This window comes from Eptesicus fuscus, chromosome 13 (assembly GCF_027574615.1).
Source record: "Eptesicus fuscus isolate TK198812 chromosome 13, DD_ASM_mEF_20220401, whole genome shotgun sequence".
Classification (NCBI taxonomy): domain Eukaryota; kingdom Metazoa; phylum Chordata; class Mammalia; order Chiroptera; family Vespertilionidae; genus Eptesicus; species Eptesicus fuscus.
This window is the reverse complement of record NC_072485.1, coordinates 45,734,679-45,752,972: the sequence shown is the minus strand read 5'-3', so window position 1 is coordinate 45,752,972 and position 18,294 is coordinate 45,734,679. Positions and strand designations below refer to the sequence as shown.

General features: G+C 41.7%; 2 protein-coding genes across 4 annotated transcripts in view; both read right to left on the bottom strand.

Annotated features, from left to right (window-relative positions):
* SYT9 (synaptotagmin 9) overlaps positions 1 to 6,812 on the bottom strand; it is a 134,322-nt gene extending 127,510 nt beyond the window's left edge. The window contains 2 exon segments of the mRNA XM_054725679.1: positions 826 to 966; positions 6,776 to 6,812. Coding sequence (XP_054581654.1) covers positions 826 to 966; positions 6,776 to 6,812 — 178 coding nt within the window.
* RBMXL2 (RBMX like 2) overlaps positions 1 to 18,294 on the bottom strand; it is a 136,417-nt gene that overhangs the window by 2,472 nt on the left and 115,651 nt on the right. For all 3 annotated transcript variants that reach the window (XM_054725522.1, XM_054725524.1, XM_054725523.1), the window contains 2 exons: positions 6,978 to 7,198; positions 826 to 966 (listed from right to left, as the gene is read on the bottom strand). The gene's annotated coding sequence lies outside the window, so the exon portion shown is untranslated. The remainder of the gene's footprint in view (positions 1 to 825; positions 967 to 6,977; positions 7,199 to 18,294) is intronic.

The window sequence follows — 18,294 nt, the reverse complement described above, 5'->3', positions numbered from 1 at the left end:
ATTTGTTCCTCTTTTCAGAATGAGGCCGGAGGAGAGAGCAGAGGTGAGAGTTCTGCTGACGGAGAAACATGGACCTCAGGACCCTCCCCCATCAAGAAACTTCTTAATAAAAATACTTTTGCTGTTCCTTGAGCTGCCTTTCAGAGCAGCCAATGTCCCTCACCCGGGGCAGGGCAGGGAAACTGCCGGAGTCACTCTGGCTGCTGGAAAGAGAGAGGATGATGAAGTCCAAAACTGGCTAGACTGTGTCACAGTGGTCATGGGGTCGTGGAATATCCAACTAGCTAAAGAGCTGCCAGAAGAGAAGATTCTCAATAACCAGCCTTTCCTCACCTTCCACAGCAAGCTGCCCTCTATCCTCAGGGCTGAACATGGATGTGGAGCCCAGCCGGCATGGTCAGTGGTTGAGCATCAATCTATAAACCAGAAGGTCACAGTTCGATTCCGGCTCAGGGCACAGGCCCGGGTGGTGGGCTCAGTCCCCAGTTGGGGGCATGCAGGAGGCAGCCGGTCAATGATTCTCCCTCTCCCTTCCTCTCTGAGATCAAGAAAACTGTATTTAAGAAACAAAAGCAAATGGATGCAGAGCAGCTTGACCTGCTCTCAGGTGCCTGGTTGTTAAGAGGTCAATGTGCTCACTTTGGAGTGAGAATATTACGTTATTAAACACTTAATTAAGAGCTTCAACAATCCCTTTCTTGATTATTTTGTTTAGCAATAAATGGCTTTGACCAAAATCTCTGTGCATAGACAGACAGAGAGAGCAAAGCATCCATTTTATTGCCCTCTAGCCTTATTCAGAAGCATCGGCCTGTATAAACAAACCTCTTTGCCTTGGCCAGTGTGGTTCAGTAGGTTGGGCATCTTCCTGTGCATTGAAAGGTTGCTGGTTCCGGGCAGCTAATCGACGTTTGGCTCTAACATCGGTGTTTCTCTCTTTCTCATCCTTCCTCGAGCTCTCAAAATCTTGAAAAGACAAACAAAAAAACCTTGTTACTAATTTATTACCCAAGCCCTAACTTTGCTTAGATTCCTCACTAATAAGCACCCAAGCCTAAATTTCTTTGCCCTGTTAAGTCTTCATGAATTTATTGTTTCTTTGTCTAAAAATCATGAAAAGCTGGGCTGGTTCGATCATTTTTCTGAGCATCATTCTTGATCTCCCTCCCATGTACACGTATTGAATTGGTTTTTCTCCTGTTAATCTGGTCTTGTATCAATTTTATTATGTGTTCAGCCATAAGCACTCAAGAAGGGTAGGGGAGGAATTGCCCTCTCTCCAACATTATTGAGTGCTCACTAAGTAAGGATTTTTTTTAACACAACTTCATATTAAATTTTCATACTTAAAACTTTTTATATCTTGCATTCACTATTCAAAACTTTATCCTCTCACTATTGCTTATACTTTGAGTTGTCCCTATTGCAAACCTTCTTGACTTTTCTTTCCCATCTCTAACTACCTGGTCCTAATTTCCTTCCTTCTCATTTTTCTTTCCATAAATTCATTCTGCAAAGCTTTTTTCAGGAAGCAAAGTAGAATTGGGAATCCTACAAGTCTTTTTCAAAGTTATTATCATAATTATTATGATACTATTATTTTTACTATAGTTTTTGAGCTCATGTGATATGCCAGACACTCTAAAAATGCTCTGAATATATTAGCTCACATAATCTCCATATCAATCCCATGAGAAGGGTCTTGTTATTAATGATCCCTACTTTCCAATGAAGGAAACATAAGCACGAAGTTTAATTGGGCTGTCCAGGTCACAGGGCTAGTCAGTGGTTGCAATAGGCTGTGTGACTCCTGAGCCCTGCCCTCCTTTGCAGGTGGGTACCCTGGGTCCAGGTGAGACCACACCCTGAGGCTGAACGAGCCCAAATGGCCAAAAGAGCAGAACTGGCCTTTTGTTTTCTGCACAGGAAGATGGGCAGGATATACCCAATGTACACTGAATTCCTGTGTGGTCCTTCCAGATGGGCCTAATGTTCATTCATAGCAGACATTTACTGAGCAATTTCTCAGTACCACGTGCTGTATGCTGTGCTTTACGTGCTTGTCTTAAATGAATCATCACCACAACCATTTGAAATAGAGAATGTTATTACCATCCTGACTTTACAGATGGGAACACTGAAACTCTGGGTCCTAAGTCACCTGCCCAAGGCCCTCTAGCAAGCGAGGGAACCGATCCAAACCCATGTTGGAGAGACTCTAGAGACTGAAATCTAACTGTTACACAATGTGCCTCCCCATGAATTTCATATCGGAGTTGCCTGGCAGGATTTTTCAAGTTTTATTTACCTTCTTGGAGAACCTTTCGATCCCCCTGGACAATCACAGGAAACCCAACTTTATACTCTAAAATGAATTATATACAGCTTGATAAAGACTTGATTAAAGCCCAGGCAATTATATGATAAACTACAAGCAAAACCCTCGGTGCTCCCATTATTCTGCTCACCCGGTCCCACCTGCCGAAAAGCCTGCAGTCCTCTGGGTTTCCCCTAGCATGCCTCCTTTCACTCCCTCTCTCCTCTCTTCTGCCTTCAGCGTAGGCCTTGGAAGTGCTTCCTCCAACACAGACCTCAATTTCTCCATAGCAACTCATCAGAGTTCAGAGTTTGCATACAGTTTCCACTAACTACACGTAAGTTTTCCTCCTATTCAATAACTGCAAAATAATTGCTGTCCTTTATCATACAATTATTCTTTCTCTCCGTGTGTGTGTGTGTGTGTGTGTGTGTGTGTGTGTGTGTGTGTGTGTGTGTTTTGAGTAACCTCTGCCTTTGAGTTGAGAAAACAATTGCTCTTTTGGCCAGTAGAGGAAGTAATGATGGATTCTATTACAATACAAAACAACTTCTCTGGGCTCATGTGGATGTAGCAAATGAGCAATTTTTTTCTTTTGAATAATTTTATCCCCTGCGGAAGAATAATTGTTTCCAAAGAGGGTTAGAGTTCTTCAGGTTCATCAGGGCACAGCTGTGAGCCAGGATGAGGGCTTATTGCACTATTTTTGAAGGGTCTTTTGAGTTCAGACCTTTTCTGAGAGAGTGCAGAGTATTGAAAGGAAGGGAAACTCATCAAGTTGAGATAATGAAGGTTTTATGCAAAATCTGAACTTTAATGAACTGTAGATGGCTGTCTGACTTTGAGGGTTTAATTAGAAGAAGAGGTGTACCATTTAAACTATAACTTTAACTCCCATTGATTAAAACAAAAGAACATTCCTTTATTTTCTTTTTGATCTTCAAAAGAGAGAGCATTATGTATCAGTCATCCTATTTGAAGTAATTCTATTTAAAGCAACATAATGTTATTTGTGAACTGCTTTAAAGATACAGTCTCAATAAAAGAGGAAGGCATGGTCTTTTTATTTTTTGTTTTAAAATGTTTGGGATATTAAAAGATATGTTCAAAGTTTGTCTTGTGGGAATTTTTTTTAGTCATTTACTATGACATTTATATGGAAATGTATGGCACATATTATTCAAGGAGAAAATGTAGACAAGTTTTCTAAAGTGTTTTTCCCCCTCAATTATGTTCCTACTAGAGGCCCCTCAGCCTGGCCTGCACCCTCTCGCAATGCGGGGGATGTCAGACTGTCGGTTTTGGCCTGATCCCTGAAGGCCAGGCTGAGGGACCCTACCGGTGCATAAATCCGTGACCCGAGCCTCTAGTATGCATATAAGATCTTTGGTTAATCTCTTCCCACCCTTCCCCCTACCCCCTTCCCTCTGAGATCCATCAGTCTGTTCCATGTTTCCATGCCTGTGCCCCCTGGTGGTCAGTGCGTATCATAGCTACCAGTTGAACAGTTGAATGGTCACTTAGGCTTTTATATATATATAGATTTTTCTTCAGTAACCTGTGGTTTTTAGGCTCAACTGAGGGTGAAATCACTTGAAGTAAATCTGTTCTATGAAACTTCAAACACAGATGCACCTTAAAATGAAGAAGATGGTTGTTACCTTCCAGCGAGCACAGACACCCAGGGATGGAATGGGGAGGGTGGAGAAGAATCAGGGCTGGAGAGGTTGGAGAACAACTCTCTCTTGTCCTCCGAGATCTATTTTGAGGTCTTTTTTGTTTTGTTTTGTTGTTGTTGTTTTTTGTTTGTTTTTATCACAGGCTACTCTCTCTTTCTCCGTTGCTAACTTCTCCTTTTCTATCTGACCTCTAGCTGTTGGATGCCCTGAGCTTGGTTCTTGGACCTCTATTCCTGTCTTGCTTTACTTTTCCGTACGGCATTTCATTCAGCCCTAGGATTTAAAATATCCTCTATACACTGATGACTTTCAAGTTTATATCTCCATCCACAATTTCCTTCTTAGCTCCAAGCTCATATATTTAACTGCCTACTTGATAACCACTTAAATGTGTAACTTCACCTTCACCCCAACCTGTTTCTTTCCAACCCTCCTGATTTGGGTGAACTGTTTATTTAAATGCTCAGGTCTACACTAATGCATCATTGCCTTTGTCCCGTTCCCTTTCCTCTCCCTCCTAATTCAATACACCAACAAATCTTGTTGCTCTTAGATTAAGGTGACCAGACGTCCCGCTTTTGGCGGGACAGTCCCGATTTTTAACAATTTGTCCCGCGTCCCGAGGCGTTTTAAAAAAGTCCCGATTTTTGGAAAGAATGCACGACAGGCTAGGGAATGGCGGGAGAACGGGAAGGGAATATACGGTTTTCGGCGGCCATGTGGCTATTTAGCCAGGATATGAGTTTTATATTGTTTTTGTTAATTTTATAATGTTAAGCTTTAATAATAACAAATAATTGTTGAGAACTGATTATCGAGAACTGCTTATCAAAGTTCGCATTGTTGATCAGTTGTTAGAATTCGACCACCATTGTTTGGACTTAATGAACAATGGCATTTTTGGGGATTGGCAACCACGAAAACATTTTGTAACTGTCTCTCAGACGATACACATCGTACTGCATGCTAGTAAGCTAGTTAAACAAGTGATGTCATTACAAATCAGCTATTCAGATAATTTAGGTAATTTTCTTGAATTTAGCAGACAGTACTCGTATTATTTATATTTTATAGTGGCGGCAAAAAGTCTAGTGCCGGCCTTGAAAGTGACACTTACAACTTACGTTACGGCAAATTCAGAGGAAAAATAATACAAGTTAGTATTGTTATTATTTAGAAAGAAATATAGGATTAAAATAATTTTTAAAATATAGTTACTTTATAACAATCTAATTTAATTTATAAACTAACAATAAAATATGTTCATGTAATTATGTACCTACTTACTGTGTTTTTAAGCAATATGTATATAATAATTTATAATATAATTTTAAATTATTTTTTTTAAGATTTTTAACATAATGAGTAAGAAAAGAGGATGCAAATTCAACGATGATCTAAGAAGTGAATTTCCTTTTATTAAAAAAACCAAAAGCGATTACAATATAGACCAAATTTTTAATCAAGAACCCCCCCACCCCCACCCGGGCCGAAACCGGTTTGGCTCAGTGGATAGAGCGTCGGCCTGAGGACTCAAGGGTCCCAGGTTCAATTCCGGTCAAGGGCATGTACCTTGGTTGTGGGCACATCCCCAGTAGGGGGTGTGCAAGAGGCAGCTGATCGATGTTTCTCTCTCATCGATGTTTCTAACTCTCTATCCCTCTCTCTTCCTCTCTGTAAAAAAATCAATAAAATATATTAAAAAAAAAAAGACACACCCCCCCCCCCCCACCCCTGGTCTATGGTGTCCCGCTTTACCAATGTTAAAATCTGGTCACCTTATCTTAGATGTGTAGTTTATTCCCAGTCTGTCTCTGTCTCTCTGCTCCCACTACATTCCTTCCATACAAACAACTATTACCTTCTGCTTGGACCCTATAATCACCTGCTATAGCAGATGGTATTGGTTGATTGCCCAGCATCTATTCATCTCTAGGAGAGCCCTAAGGTTTTCCTTATCGCCACCTTCTTCCACCCGGCCACATGCTTCAGGGGAGTCCCCAGAACCCAAAGGTAAGTACATAATTAGTCCAAGGCAATTGTGGCAATACCATTCTCCTTGCCAGTGACCGCTTTAGGAAGGAGCACCTGACTAAACTGTGGAGGACTCCTGAGTAAGGCCCCCCACTCTTGCAAAGGAATACATGGAACATACAGCCTCCTTCCACCTCTGGACATCATCATAACCCATCTGACACCTGGAACTGCCACAGCCAAACTGAAACCAGCCAGAGAGGAGGGAGCAGGCACACAGAGAAGGGCACGGCCCGGAGAGCCCCAGCGAAGGGGAGCCAGAGTCTCGATGGCACGGACCCAGCCTCCTTCCTCCTTGCTGCCTGTTACCAGAGGGAGTTCACTGCCATATCACTTAAGCCACTTTGAGGCAGTGTTTTCTGTTCCTGGCTTTCAAAGGCTTTTGTGTCAGTCTGAGTTCCTAATTGCCAACAACAAAGCCCACTAGGTAGTTTAAGCACATCATGAAAGAATGTTCTGGAGGGAACCAGGTTTGGAATCCAGAAACAGGTATCATGTTACATCAGCAGACAGAACCCAAGACCTTACCACTCCCTCCACCACCAGGTACAGGCACAGATGTTCACAGTGACAGAGGCTGGGCGTGAGGTGCACCACTAGCCACTTACTGCTGCCTCCTGTGAATCTCCCTCCACCTCCTTCCCTGGGATTGTTCTCTGAGCAACCCCTTCTTCACGGCATCATTTCCTGAACTGAAGTCTCAGCCACATGGGTCAGACTGACAGGGCTTAAGCCACTTACTTGCCTTCAAGCATGTCAAACTCGTAGTCGGCCAGCCACATGTTTGATATGCTTGCTAGCTGCAAGGGAGGCTAATCAAGAGAGTTTCTCTCTTCTACCTTGGGGTGGCAGGGCTCAAAAACGGGATGAGTTAGTTATCTATTGCTATGTGACAAATTATTCCAAAACTTAAACCAATGAACATTTGTTAGTTCACAGTTTCTCACCATCAGGAATCCGAGAGTCGCTGAGCTGGGTGGTTCTGGTACAGGGCTCTCCTGGTCAAGTTGTCAGCCAGGGCTGTATCCTCTGAAGGCCTGACTGGAGCTGCTTTCAATAGGCTATGGTTGGCTGTTGCTGGAAGCCTCGGTCCCTTACCAGGTGAGCCTTTCACAGGGATACCTGGGGATTCAAGACATGGCAGCTGGTTCCACCAGAGTGAGTGATCCTAAAGGGAGAAAAGAACCCCAGACATAAGCCACAATCTTTTATAACCTAACTTAGAAGTGGTATGCCATCCCTTTGGTTGGGTTCTGTTAGTTACACAGACAAAACCCTGGTACAGTGTGAGAGGGGACTACACTAGATGAACACCAGGGTATGGGGATCACTGCAGGCCACCTTGGAGGCTAGGAAACTCTCCAAATACAGACAGAGGTGTGAAAGGAGCTGGGTGACCAGAAAGCATGAAAAACAATCATTAGCACAGTGCTTTCCCATCTTTTTTACATTGTGGCAGACACGGAAAATGATGCTATTCATTCAGCAAGCTCACGTTAAAGGATGAGTCTGAAGACAAACCAGCCCCATGGCTTTGGCCAGCCAGTCCTCTCCTGGTTACATAAAGACTGAAGGAATCAATATTACTTACACCTACAACTTGTTTATGCACTAACACATCCTAACTGATGCATTACCTAAGCAGTCTTCCTTCTCCCAGCCTTGCCTCCTACAGTCCTTGCTCCTTAGAGCTGCTATATTGTTCTTTTAATTTGTGAGTTCAATCACATCGATTCACTGCTTACACCTCAAATGGCTTCCAATTGCACTGGAAATTAAACCCAAACTCCTTTGTTTGATCTATAGTGTCCAGAATAACTGAGCCTCCCTCTACCTTTTAAAAAAAATCTCTATTGTTGAAAGTATTGCATATGTCATCCTCATTCCCCCTATTGACCCCTTCTAGCCCGCCTCTACCCCCCCAACCCCCGCCCCAGGCTTTCCCCACCCTATTGTCTGTGTCCATGGGTTATGCATAAGTGCATACAAGTTCTTTGGTTGATCTCTTCCAGCCCACCCATCCACCCCACCTTCCCTCTGAGATTCCACAGTCTGTTGCCTCTACCTTTCTGACACCAACTTGTGCTACTCTCTCCCTTGTTCAATTTGTCTCAATTACAGTTCTCTTTCTGTCCCCAAATACAATTCACTGATGTTTTACTTGCTCTTTTCCTCTATCTTAGACACACACCCTCTGCTGGCTCCTTCCTTTTCTTCACATTTGGCCTCCTCTGGCCTTCCTCACTGACCCTATTAAATGCTCTATTTCATATTAATCCATTTCCTTCATATCATTTATGACTATTAGAAATGATCTTGCTCATCCTATCAGATCACAAATATTTAGTAAGCACCTACCATGTGCCAAAAACTGGGTGCCAACTGTCTTTGCTTGTTTTTTACTTATTCCCATCCTTCATTCCCCATGAGGGTGGGGGACTGTGTCTCTCATCGCTGAGAATCGAGCATCCAGTACAGGTCCTGACTCTTAGGAAGTGGCCACTGAATGTTTGTTAACTGAAGGAAGGTAGATAATGAAATCCAGATGGGCCAGGGCACTCGTGAGAGCATGGGGTCAGGAGCTTGGCAAGCATGTAAGAACCAGTGTCCTGTGTCAAAGAGTCTTGTGCATCAGGAGTTCAGAATCCAAGCGAGCAGTCTGGATGGGCAGGTTTGCAGGATGTGGGCAAGACCAGAAGCAAAGTGGAGGAACTCATTCATGGAAACAAAGGTAAGCTTCCCTCCAATGTCACCTCTTTTACTTTCAGTCTCATCAACACAGATCCAAGCTAGTCAAGTGCAAGTGTACTGACAGCTGTTGAACAGTACCCACCCACCAAAACAACAACAACAACAACAACAACAACAACACAACATGTAGGTCCACCTGGAACCTCAAGAATGTGACCTTATTTGGAAATAAGGTCTTTGCAGATGTAATTAGCTAAGGATGTAGAGATGAAATCATCCTGGATTTAGGGTGGGTTTCTTCTAAGAAGAGGAGTGGATACAGAGAGATAAACAGAGAAGCAGATAGAAGTGGAGATTGGAGTGAGGCACCTACAGGCCAGGGAATCCCAGGAATTGCCAGGAGCCACCAGAAGCTAGGAAAAGGCATGGAAGGACTCTTTCCCAGAGCCTCCAGAAACAGTGGAGCCCTGCCGACTCCTCAATTTCAGACTCCCATCCTCCAGAATAGTGAGAGAATAAATTTCTGTTGGTTGAAGCCACCAGGGTTGTGGTTATTTGTTATAGCAGCCCTAGGAAACGAATATAACAGCTATGTCATTATATTTTTCTGGGCATAAAGCAAATATTCAGCCAGGCAAGTGTGTAGCCTACCACTTGCCCAGTATCTGGCACAGAGCAGGTGATTTTTAAAATTCTTATTTTAATAAATGTTTGATGATTGGGTGAGCTGGTATGATTTCAATAAAACCCTTAGGAGAAATATATCAAAACGTTTCAATGATTCTGTGACTATATAGAGTCAAAAGCACTGGAGGAACCTGACCTTTTCCTGCTGCTGAAATGAAAACGCATTACCTTTGTCAGTGAAATTATACAAGAGCTGAGGTCAAAATGGATAACAGAAGGGCTTGAAAACATGTCTTAATTTTTATGCCAAGCATGAAATATGTTATTTATATTTATACCCAAGACTTGTTTCTTTACACCTGTGCTGCTTCCCTGTATAATGAATGGAGCCCTGACCCCAGAGTAAAGTTACCTGGACTATTTCAGTTCAGTTTAGGCTGATGAATTGAGCACAATCCTGGAGTAAAGACAGACAGGTGGTACCAGTTAAAACACAGGGCCTTGTTAATATTTTTTATAGAATTATAAAACAATGCACAGGGATGGAGAAAGTAATTCTGTTTAGTATCAAGAAGCATCTGTCTAATATCTTGTCGTGTGATCATAGAAAGTGACTCTTTGGATATCAGTATCCCATTGCCAAAATGACCATATTAGACAGGACAAGGTCATTTTGGGTGTTGACGTTGTTCTTAGATTAGTCTGTCTCATGTGTTAGTCTCATCTCCCCTGTTAGACTACGATGGGGTAGGAATCATATCTCAATCATCCCTGTGTCCCAGTGCCCAGGGCACTGCCTCGTCCATAACAGGTATCAGTTAAGTACATGCATGTTGATAAGTTGATGACTGAAATTCATCTTCCTCTCCTATTCTAATGTCTCAGAATCAGGTGGAATTCCTTGCCTGAAATTGGCAGGCTTCAAACAACTGAATTTAAAGATAAATCCTATATAATAAAAGGCTAATATGCAAATTGTTCCCTCAACCGGGAGTTCTACCAGGGGGTGGGACCAGCTGGCCAACCGCCCGCGGCCCCTCCCCTCAGCCATCCCCGCTCCTGATCGGCCCCCCTCACCCTGATTGGGGGCAGGGCTGGCTGGCCAACAGCCTACAGCTCCTTTGTCCAGCCGACCCACCCCCACCCGTGCATGAATTCGTGCACCGGGCATCTAGTATTAAATAATCACAAGGAGCTATTCCTGGCCTAGTCACCTTATCCTTGTGAATCCCACCAAATGACTTCAAAAAGGCTCTAGGTCTCAGTTCACTTTGCTAGTAATTGATCAACAAGCTCCCTTGTCTGGCCCTAGCCAGTTTTGCTCAGTGGATAGAGTGTCAGCCTGCGGACCAAAGGGTCCCAGGTTTGATTCTCAGTCAAGAGCATGTACCTCAGCAGGCTCCTCCCTGGCGTAGGGCTGTGCAGGAGGCAACCAATCCATGCGTTTCTCTTATATTGATATTTCTCTCTGTCTTTCCCTCTCTTTTCTACTATCTCTAAAAATCAGTGGAAAAATATCCTCGGATGAGGATTAAAAAAAAAAAAAGCTCCTTTGTCTGAACCAATGTAAGCCCCTCTCCTATCCCTGATCCCCTCTAACTCTTAACACCTCAGACCATGATCACCATGTGCTTGTATATGTGACTGTGTCTTGAAGATGTGAACATTTATAGGTGAGTAGTGTGTGTGTGGGCGTGTGTGTGAGTGCACATGCATGTGCACGAAATGTAAGAGTAAATGTAAACTTTAGTGGCAGGGGCCTGCGAGACGCATGAGAGAGACCCTCAGAGGGTGCACTGTGTGTGTTGATGAGTCCAGTGACAGGAGGGGACTTCTTTAATGCCCCTTGGCATTCCCAGTCCTAACTTAACCCAGAAGCTGTCCTCCAAGTTAGAGTTTATCCTAGAGAACAAGCCTGAGGAGCCTCATGCCTCTTGCTATGTCAATCCGTGAGTCTCCATTCCCTAATCCTGGGGGGAGAATTGTATGCACTCTGAAGTTTAGATAAAGATGACCGTGGAAAACCTACCGGTCTCAGAGTTCTGGTGTGGTGTGGTATGTGTGTGTGTGTGTGTGTGTGTGTGTGTGTGTGTGTTTAGAGTATTAAAAAATAGCAAGCAAGCAAGCAAGCTTTCTCTACTGAATAGATGTTCAGTCTGTTAGAAGAACTATTATCTGCAAAGTTTCTTTCCACAGATAGTTGTTTTCAGTTTATTACCTGCTCTGCCCCCAGAGGGGCAAGAGAATACATCATTTTCTTTCTGAAAGAAAAGACAGAACCATAAAATAAGAAACAAAGGCCCAATAAGCTTATTTTTTCCCTCAGCATAAGCCATACTTGTCTGAGTAAATATGTATGAGTTAAGGCCCAACAGGGCTGAGGTGAAAGCAGGTCCAAGTCCGGGCCTCCCAAGACTATCCCATGAGCATTAATAGGAACCTGGGATTTTCAGGGAACACAAACAGCCTTATGTCACATCACTAACACTGTTTCTGGGTCAGGATGACTCCTGAGGCAAAAGGAACTTCTCTGTACTGGGGAAGAAGCTTAAGGTTTCTTTTCTTGTCCACCAGTATCCCTCCCTTCGCCTCCCCTCCTTCAGCATCTGCTATTCTATTACAAAACTAATGGATAACCTAGAGGAGACCCATTTGTGGAGCTGTTGCTGTTCTAAGCACTTTGCAAGCATTAATTGATTGAATCCTCAAAACAACACTATCAGGTAGGTGCTATTATTATATCCATTTTACAAGTAAGGAAGTTGAAGCCTGGAGAGATTAAGTCACCCGTCCACGGTGACACACCAGAAGGTTGTAGAGTGGGGTTTGAACCCAGGCAACCTGCCTGGAGGACTGCTTTATTCACCGCGAGACCCCATTATTTGGCTGGCCAGGCCCCTGTTGCAGACGGGTTCTAGAAATGGACGTGTAATGTGAATACTAAATAAAATCACAGTTTAAAATAGAACAGAACTTTGGCAATTATGTGTTTAGAACTAATTGATTTTAGAATTACAGCAAGGCAAATATAAGGATGGGAAACACTGAAAATTTGTTCCAGCCCACAGGTGCAATAAAAAATGTACTGATATGAGCAAGGAGGCTTCGAGGCTCTCTCTTGCCTCTGTTCTTTTAGACTATCAACTGGGTGTCTCTGGATACACTGCTCTACCATTTGCCTCTATGTGCCCTCAGCTATGTTGAATCCTGGGAATTGAATTCCCTAAAAGCATACAGAAAGAGACTTACTAATGTGTGTATGGTTGGAGGAGGAGGGGCACAAGGAGAGTGCCTCCTCTGCAGTGTTTGGTGGGTGAAAGCCCTGGACCTCTTAGCATTCTCCTCACTTAAGGCCCCCAACACACTGTGGTGAGTGGCTTTATCCTTGGGCTCTACCAGATTTTTTAACAATATTCCCATGAAACTTTCTATTTTCATTGGGAAGGGAGGAAAGACAGGTCAGGTTTGCCTGGCTAGGCTCCACCTGAGCCTTTGTGTTGTCTCTTATAAAACAGATTTACATATGAATCAAGTGGAATCATGAAAATAGATGGTCTGGTGTAACTTCCTGTGGCATGTTGCTTTATACAATGATGCATCCTTGAACTGATATCATTGTATTTCCTACACTCTGATTCTATTACACACTTGATTCCATTCATTCCATTCAGAATCCCAAATAAGTCCTCACCCAAATTAATCAGCTATCAGTAACATACAATTGATTATTTCCCCCCACTGAATTAATTATCTGTTGTTGCATAACAAACTACGCTGAAACTTAGGAACTTAAGGTGACAAACTTAAAGTGTATTTTCTGACAGTCTCTGGGGTCAGGAATCCAGGTGTGGCTTAGGTGAACTCTGGCTCATGGTTTCTCAAGAGGTTGTGGTCAAACGTTAAGTCAGGGCTGTGGTCTCATCTGAAGGCTTGACTGGGAATCCCCTACCATCCTCCCTCATATGGTTGGCTGCTGCTTCAGTTCTTCACAGGCTACTGAACTGAGGACCTGAGGTTTTTGCTAACTATGGGCTGGAGACCTCTTTCAATTCCTTGACATGTGAGAAATAAGCTATAGCTACTAAGCCAAGGAGGACAATATTATACAAATAATTGGTATTTTGATCTAGAAGACCCAGGAAAGTTTAACAAAAATTATTCAAACAAGTTTGAAAATTTAGGAAAATGTTCAGATGCAAACATAAATATAAAATATTAATGGTTGCTTCTTTTTGCCAGCACTAATATAAGTCAAAATTAGGATGGTGAAACTATTTTATTCTATTTCATAAAAAATAATTAAGCAAATTTACAAATAACTCTAATAACAAATCTGTAAAAAAGCAGTTTCAATTATTATGTCATCTCTATGAAGAGAATTGGAAAACATATGGAAAGATATAATTGTAAAATAAATGAGAAGATACACCATATTCCTGAAGGAGAGTACTAAATAGTATAAAGGTAATTTATTAATTCTTCTTAAATAATTTAAAGGTTTAATGTGATTCCAATAAAAATTTTCTAAAAGAGTTCTAATTTTGAGATAACCCAAGATGGTGGCATAGTTAAACACCTAAACTATGGCCGTGCACAACAATTTCAAAACTACAACTAAAAGACAAAACGTCTATCACCCAGAGTCATGAGAGGGCTGGCTGAGTGGAAGTTCTACAACTAGAAGGAAAGAGAAAAGAGCATTCAGGGCACAAATGCTGAAAAGCTGAGGTATGGGGACACACGCGATATGGGCTGGAAGCGGATCCTGGCTGGCGGCGGGCGTTGCTTTCTTCAACCCAAAGGGGAGACGCACAGGACCCAAACTCCTACGGGGAGAAGCTGGACTGTCTGCCATTGGGGCGAAAAGTGAGGATGGCTTGCTTGTAGAGCTGCGCAGAGGAATAATTGTTTGCTGTGCTGGGGTGCGAGACGCGGGGACGCAGTTGGAGGTGCGGGACGGCTGGCTGCCAGCCATTGCTGTTTGCCACGCCCTAGCCTAGTGACTCCCTGAGACCCTGCCCCGCACAACCTTCAAACTCACCCAAGCTCCAAGCAGTGGCTTTTGCATATGAATGGCCTTCACTATCGCCGCTTAACCTAGCAAACTTGCAAACCAGTTCAGACAGCTCCATAATCTACAAATCCCAAGCAGGGAGGAGAGGACTGTAGTCCTCTCACTGTAGCTCCTGCAGGGTGACCTCATACAGTAGCTGACCTGCACCCCATTGGAGATCCAGAAGCCAGTGTACCTAGTGGTCAGTGTGAGACACAGATTTCAACTCCTCACATCCATAAGTGACACATTCAAGAGGCAGACTCAGTGAGCACCAAAGCCCCACTGAAACAAGTCCTGCACTATAAGCATGTCTCCAGCACAGCAGTTCTTCCATTATAAACACAACGGGTCCCCACAGCCAATTGGCCTGGAGGACAATTCCTCCCAGTGTACCAACAGCAATCAAGGCTTAACTACACCAAGACTTTGCACTCAGCCCACAAAGGGGTGTACCAAGAGTGACCACCTAGAGTGATTGGGGAAGCTGAGCTACCGGCCCCTATAGGTCACTGACCACACAAAGCCACTCCATCAACACAGGGAGGCAGCCAAAATGCTGAGACACCGAAGTATGTCACGAGTAGGAGAGATGGAGGAAAGCAAACTAATGGATGACACAGTGTTCAGAACCACATTTATAAGGTTACTCAAGGATCTTCTAAAAACTGCTGAGAAACTTGAAGAGACCTTCAAGGACCTTAATGAGAATACCAAAAAAAAAAAAATGGAAAAGGACCAGTCAGAAATTATGTATACACTGTCTGAAATAAAGAATATACAGAGTAGACCACCGCACCTGAAGAGTCAAACCAAAGATCTGGAATATGAGGAGGAAAAAAACACCCAACCAGAGAGGCGGAAAGAAAGAAGAATCCAAAAGTATGAGGATAGCGTAAGGAGCCTCTGGGATGGCTTTAAGCGTACCAATATCCGAATTTTTGGGGTGCCAGAAGAGAGAGAGCAAGATACTGAAAACCTATTTGAAGAAATAATGACAGAAAACTTCCCCCACCTGGGGAAAGAAATAGACTTACAGGTTCAGGAAGCGCACAGAACCCCAAACAAGAGGAATCCAAAGAGGACCACACCAAGACATATCATAATTAAAATGCCAAGGGCAAAAGACAAAGAGAGAATCTTACAAGCAGCAAGAGAAAAACAGCTAGTTACCTACAAGGGAGCACCCATACGACTGTCAGCTGATTTCTCAACAGAAACTATGCAGGCCAGATGGGAATGGCAAGAAATATTCAAAGTGATGAATAGCAAGAACCTACAACCAAGACTACTCTACCCAGTAAAGTTATCATTCAGAATTGAAGGGCAGATAAAGAGCTTCACAGATAAGAAAAAGCTAAAGGAGTTCATCACCACCAAACCAGTATTATATGAAATGCTGAAAGGTATTCTTTAAAAAGAGGAAAAAGAAGAAAAAAAGATAAAAATTATGAACAAATACATATCTATCAACAAGTGATCCTAAAAATCAAGTGAATTAAAAATCTGAGGAACAGAATAAACTGGTGGACATAATAGAATCAGGGGCATAGAGTGGGAGTGGATTGATAATTCTCAGGGGGAAAGGGGTGTCTGTGTCAGGGGGACGGGAAGAGACTGGACAAAAATCATACACCTATGGATAAGGACAACAGGGGGGAGGTAAGGGCAGAGGGGGGTGGGTGGGAGCCGGGTGGGGGAAGATATGAGGGGGAAAAAGGAGAAACAATTATAATAATCTGAACAATAAAGATTTATTAATAATAAAAAAAAAGAGGAATCCAAAGAGGACCACACCAAGACACATCATAATTAAAATGCCAAGGGCAAAAGACAAAGAGAGAATCTTGAAAGCAGCAAGAGAAAAATAGTTAGTTACCTACAAGGGAGTACCCATACGACTGTCAGCTGATTTCTCAACAGAAACTATGCAGGCCAGAAGGGAGTGGCAAGAAATATTCAAAGTGATGAACAGCAAGAACCTACAACCAAGATTACTCTACCCAGCAAAGCTATCATTCAGAATTGAAGGTCAGATAAAGAGCTTCACAGACAAGAAAAAGCTAAAGGAGTTCATCACCACCAAACCAGGATTACATGAAATGCTGAAGGGTATTCTTTAAGAAGAGGAAGAAGAAGAAAAAGGTAAAGATAAAAATTATGAACAACAAAAAGACATCAAATACATACCTACCAACAAGTGAATCTAAAAATCAAGTGAATAAAAAGTCTGAAGAACAGAATGGACTGGTGAATATAATGGAATCAGGGACATAGAAAGGGAGTGGACTGACAATTCTCAAGGGGAAGGGGGTCTGAGGGGTGTGGGAAGAGATTGGATAAAAGTCTTACACCTATGAATGAAGACAGTGGAGGGGGGTAAGGGCATGGGGTGGGGTGGGGAATCAGGTGGAGGGGAGCTATGGGGAAAAAAAAAAGAGGAACACCTGTAATAATCTGAACAATAAAGATTTATTAAAAAAAAAGAGTTCTAATTTTTTGGAAAAGTGGTAATATAGTTCATTTTAAAAGTATGTAGTTTTGCATAGTAAAAAAATTTCCAGAGATAAAATAAAATAAGATGGAAAGAGTAATGAAGATAGATTTTTCTTACAAGATAATAAAGCCAACAATAAACTTTCAGTTATTAAGATGCTGTGTATCTAAGGAAAGAATTGACAGTTTGATCAATGGAGCAATATAAACATTTTAGAAACCAACACTCTTATATGTAAGAATTTAATATATAGCTAAATTTCCATCATAAATCAATGTGTAAAGGAAGGAGCATTCAATAAATGATGTTGGAACAATTGGTTAGGTATTTAGAAAAGAATGAAGCTAGACTGAAATGACTTAGTGATGTGCTTAAAATAAAACTGAACCAAAGAAAACATTATAAATGAGCATTTTGTAGACCCCAGGAAGGAAATTTTTTTCTAAGAATGAAAAACATAGAAGAACTCACAAAGCAAAGAACAAATAAGAAAAAAAAAGTAGATTAATTACTTAAAATTCTAAAACCTGTTTCTAAGTTACCATAAAATTACATTCAAAGAAATTTGACAACCCTGGAAATGATCTGTAGACAAAGATGTAGTCTTCTTAAAATATTTTTAAAAAATTGTTGTCAAATCAAGAAGAAACACACTATTGCCTCATGACAGATAATTCACCAAAGAAATATAAGGAGGCAAAAAACATCTTTTTAAAAGTTTGATCTTTTTAGTTATGAAAGACATATATGTTAAAATAACAACAAAACAATATTTTTCTGATTCTAAAGGTTAAAAAAAATCTTTAAAAGCTATAATATTCAGTATTAGTGAGGGCTGTGTATACTAGCATTAGGTACAATCCTGCCTGAAAAATAACTTTGGAAAAGTATACCAAAGTAATTAGATATTAATATCCTTAGACTAAAGAAAGGATCTTTACTAATTGGAATTTGTGTTTTTAAAATAGCAGCTATTTAAAAACAGTTTAATTTTCTAATACTAGGAAATAATCATTTAATGTAGATAGATTAATAATATATTTGCAGCAATTATAAATAACCTCAAATAAATTATTTAATAAAATTGGAAAATATTAATACAAACAAAAATTAGAATGAAAACTGTTTACATAACACGATCATGCACACACACATATACCAATACATGCCTACATAAAAATGACAGCAGGAATATATCCAAATCCTAATCTATCTTTATGGGTGGATTATAAATTTGTTTTCTTTGATTCTCTTTATTTTTTTGTAACTTTGAATATATTGAGACTATTATCTATATATATAAAAGCCCAGCAACCTGAACAACGGAACGACTGGTGGCTGTGACGCGCACTGCGGCAGCCAACCAGCCTGATCCAGGGCCCAATCAGCCTCCACC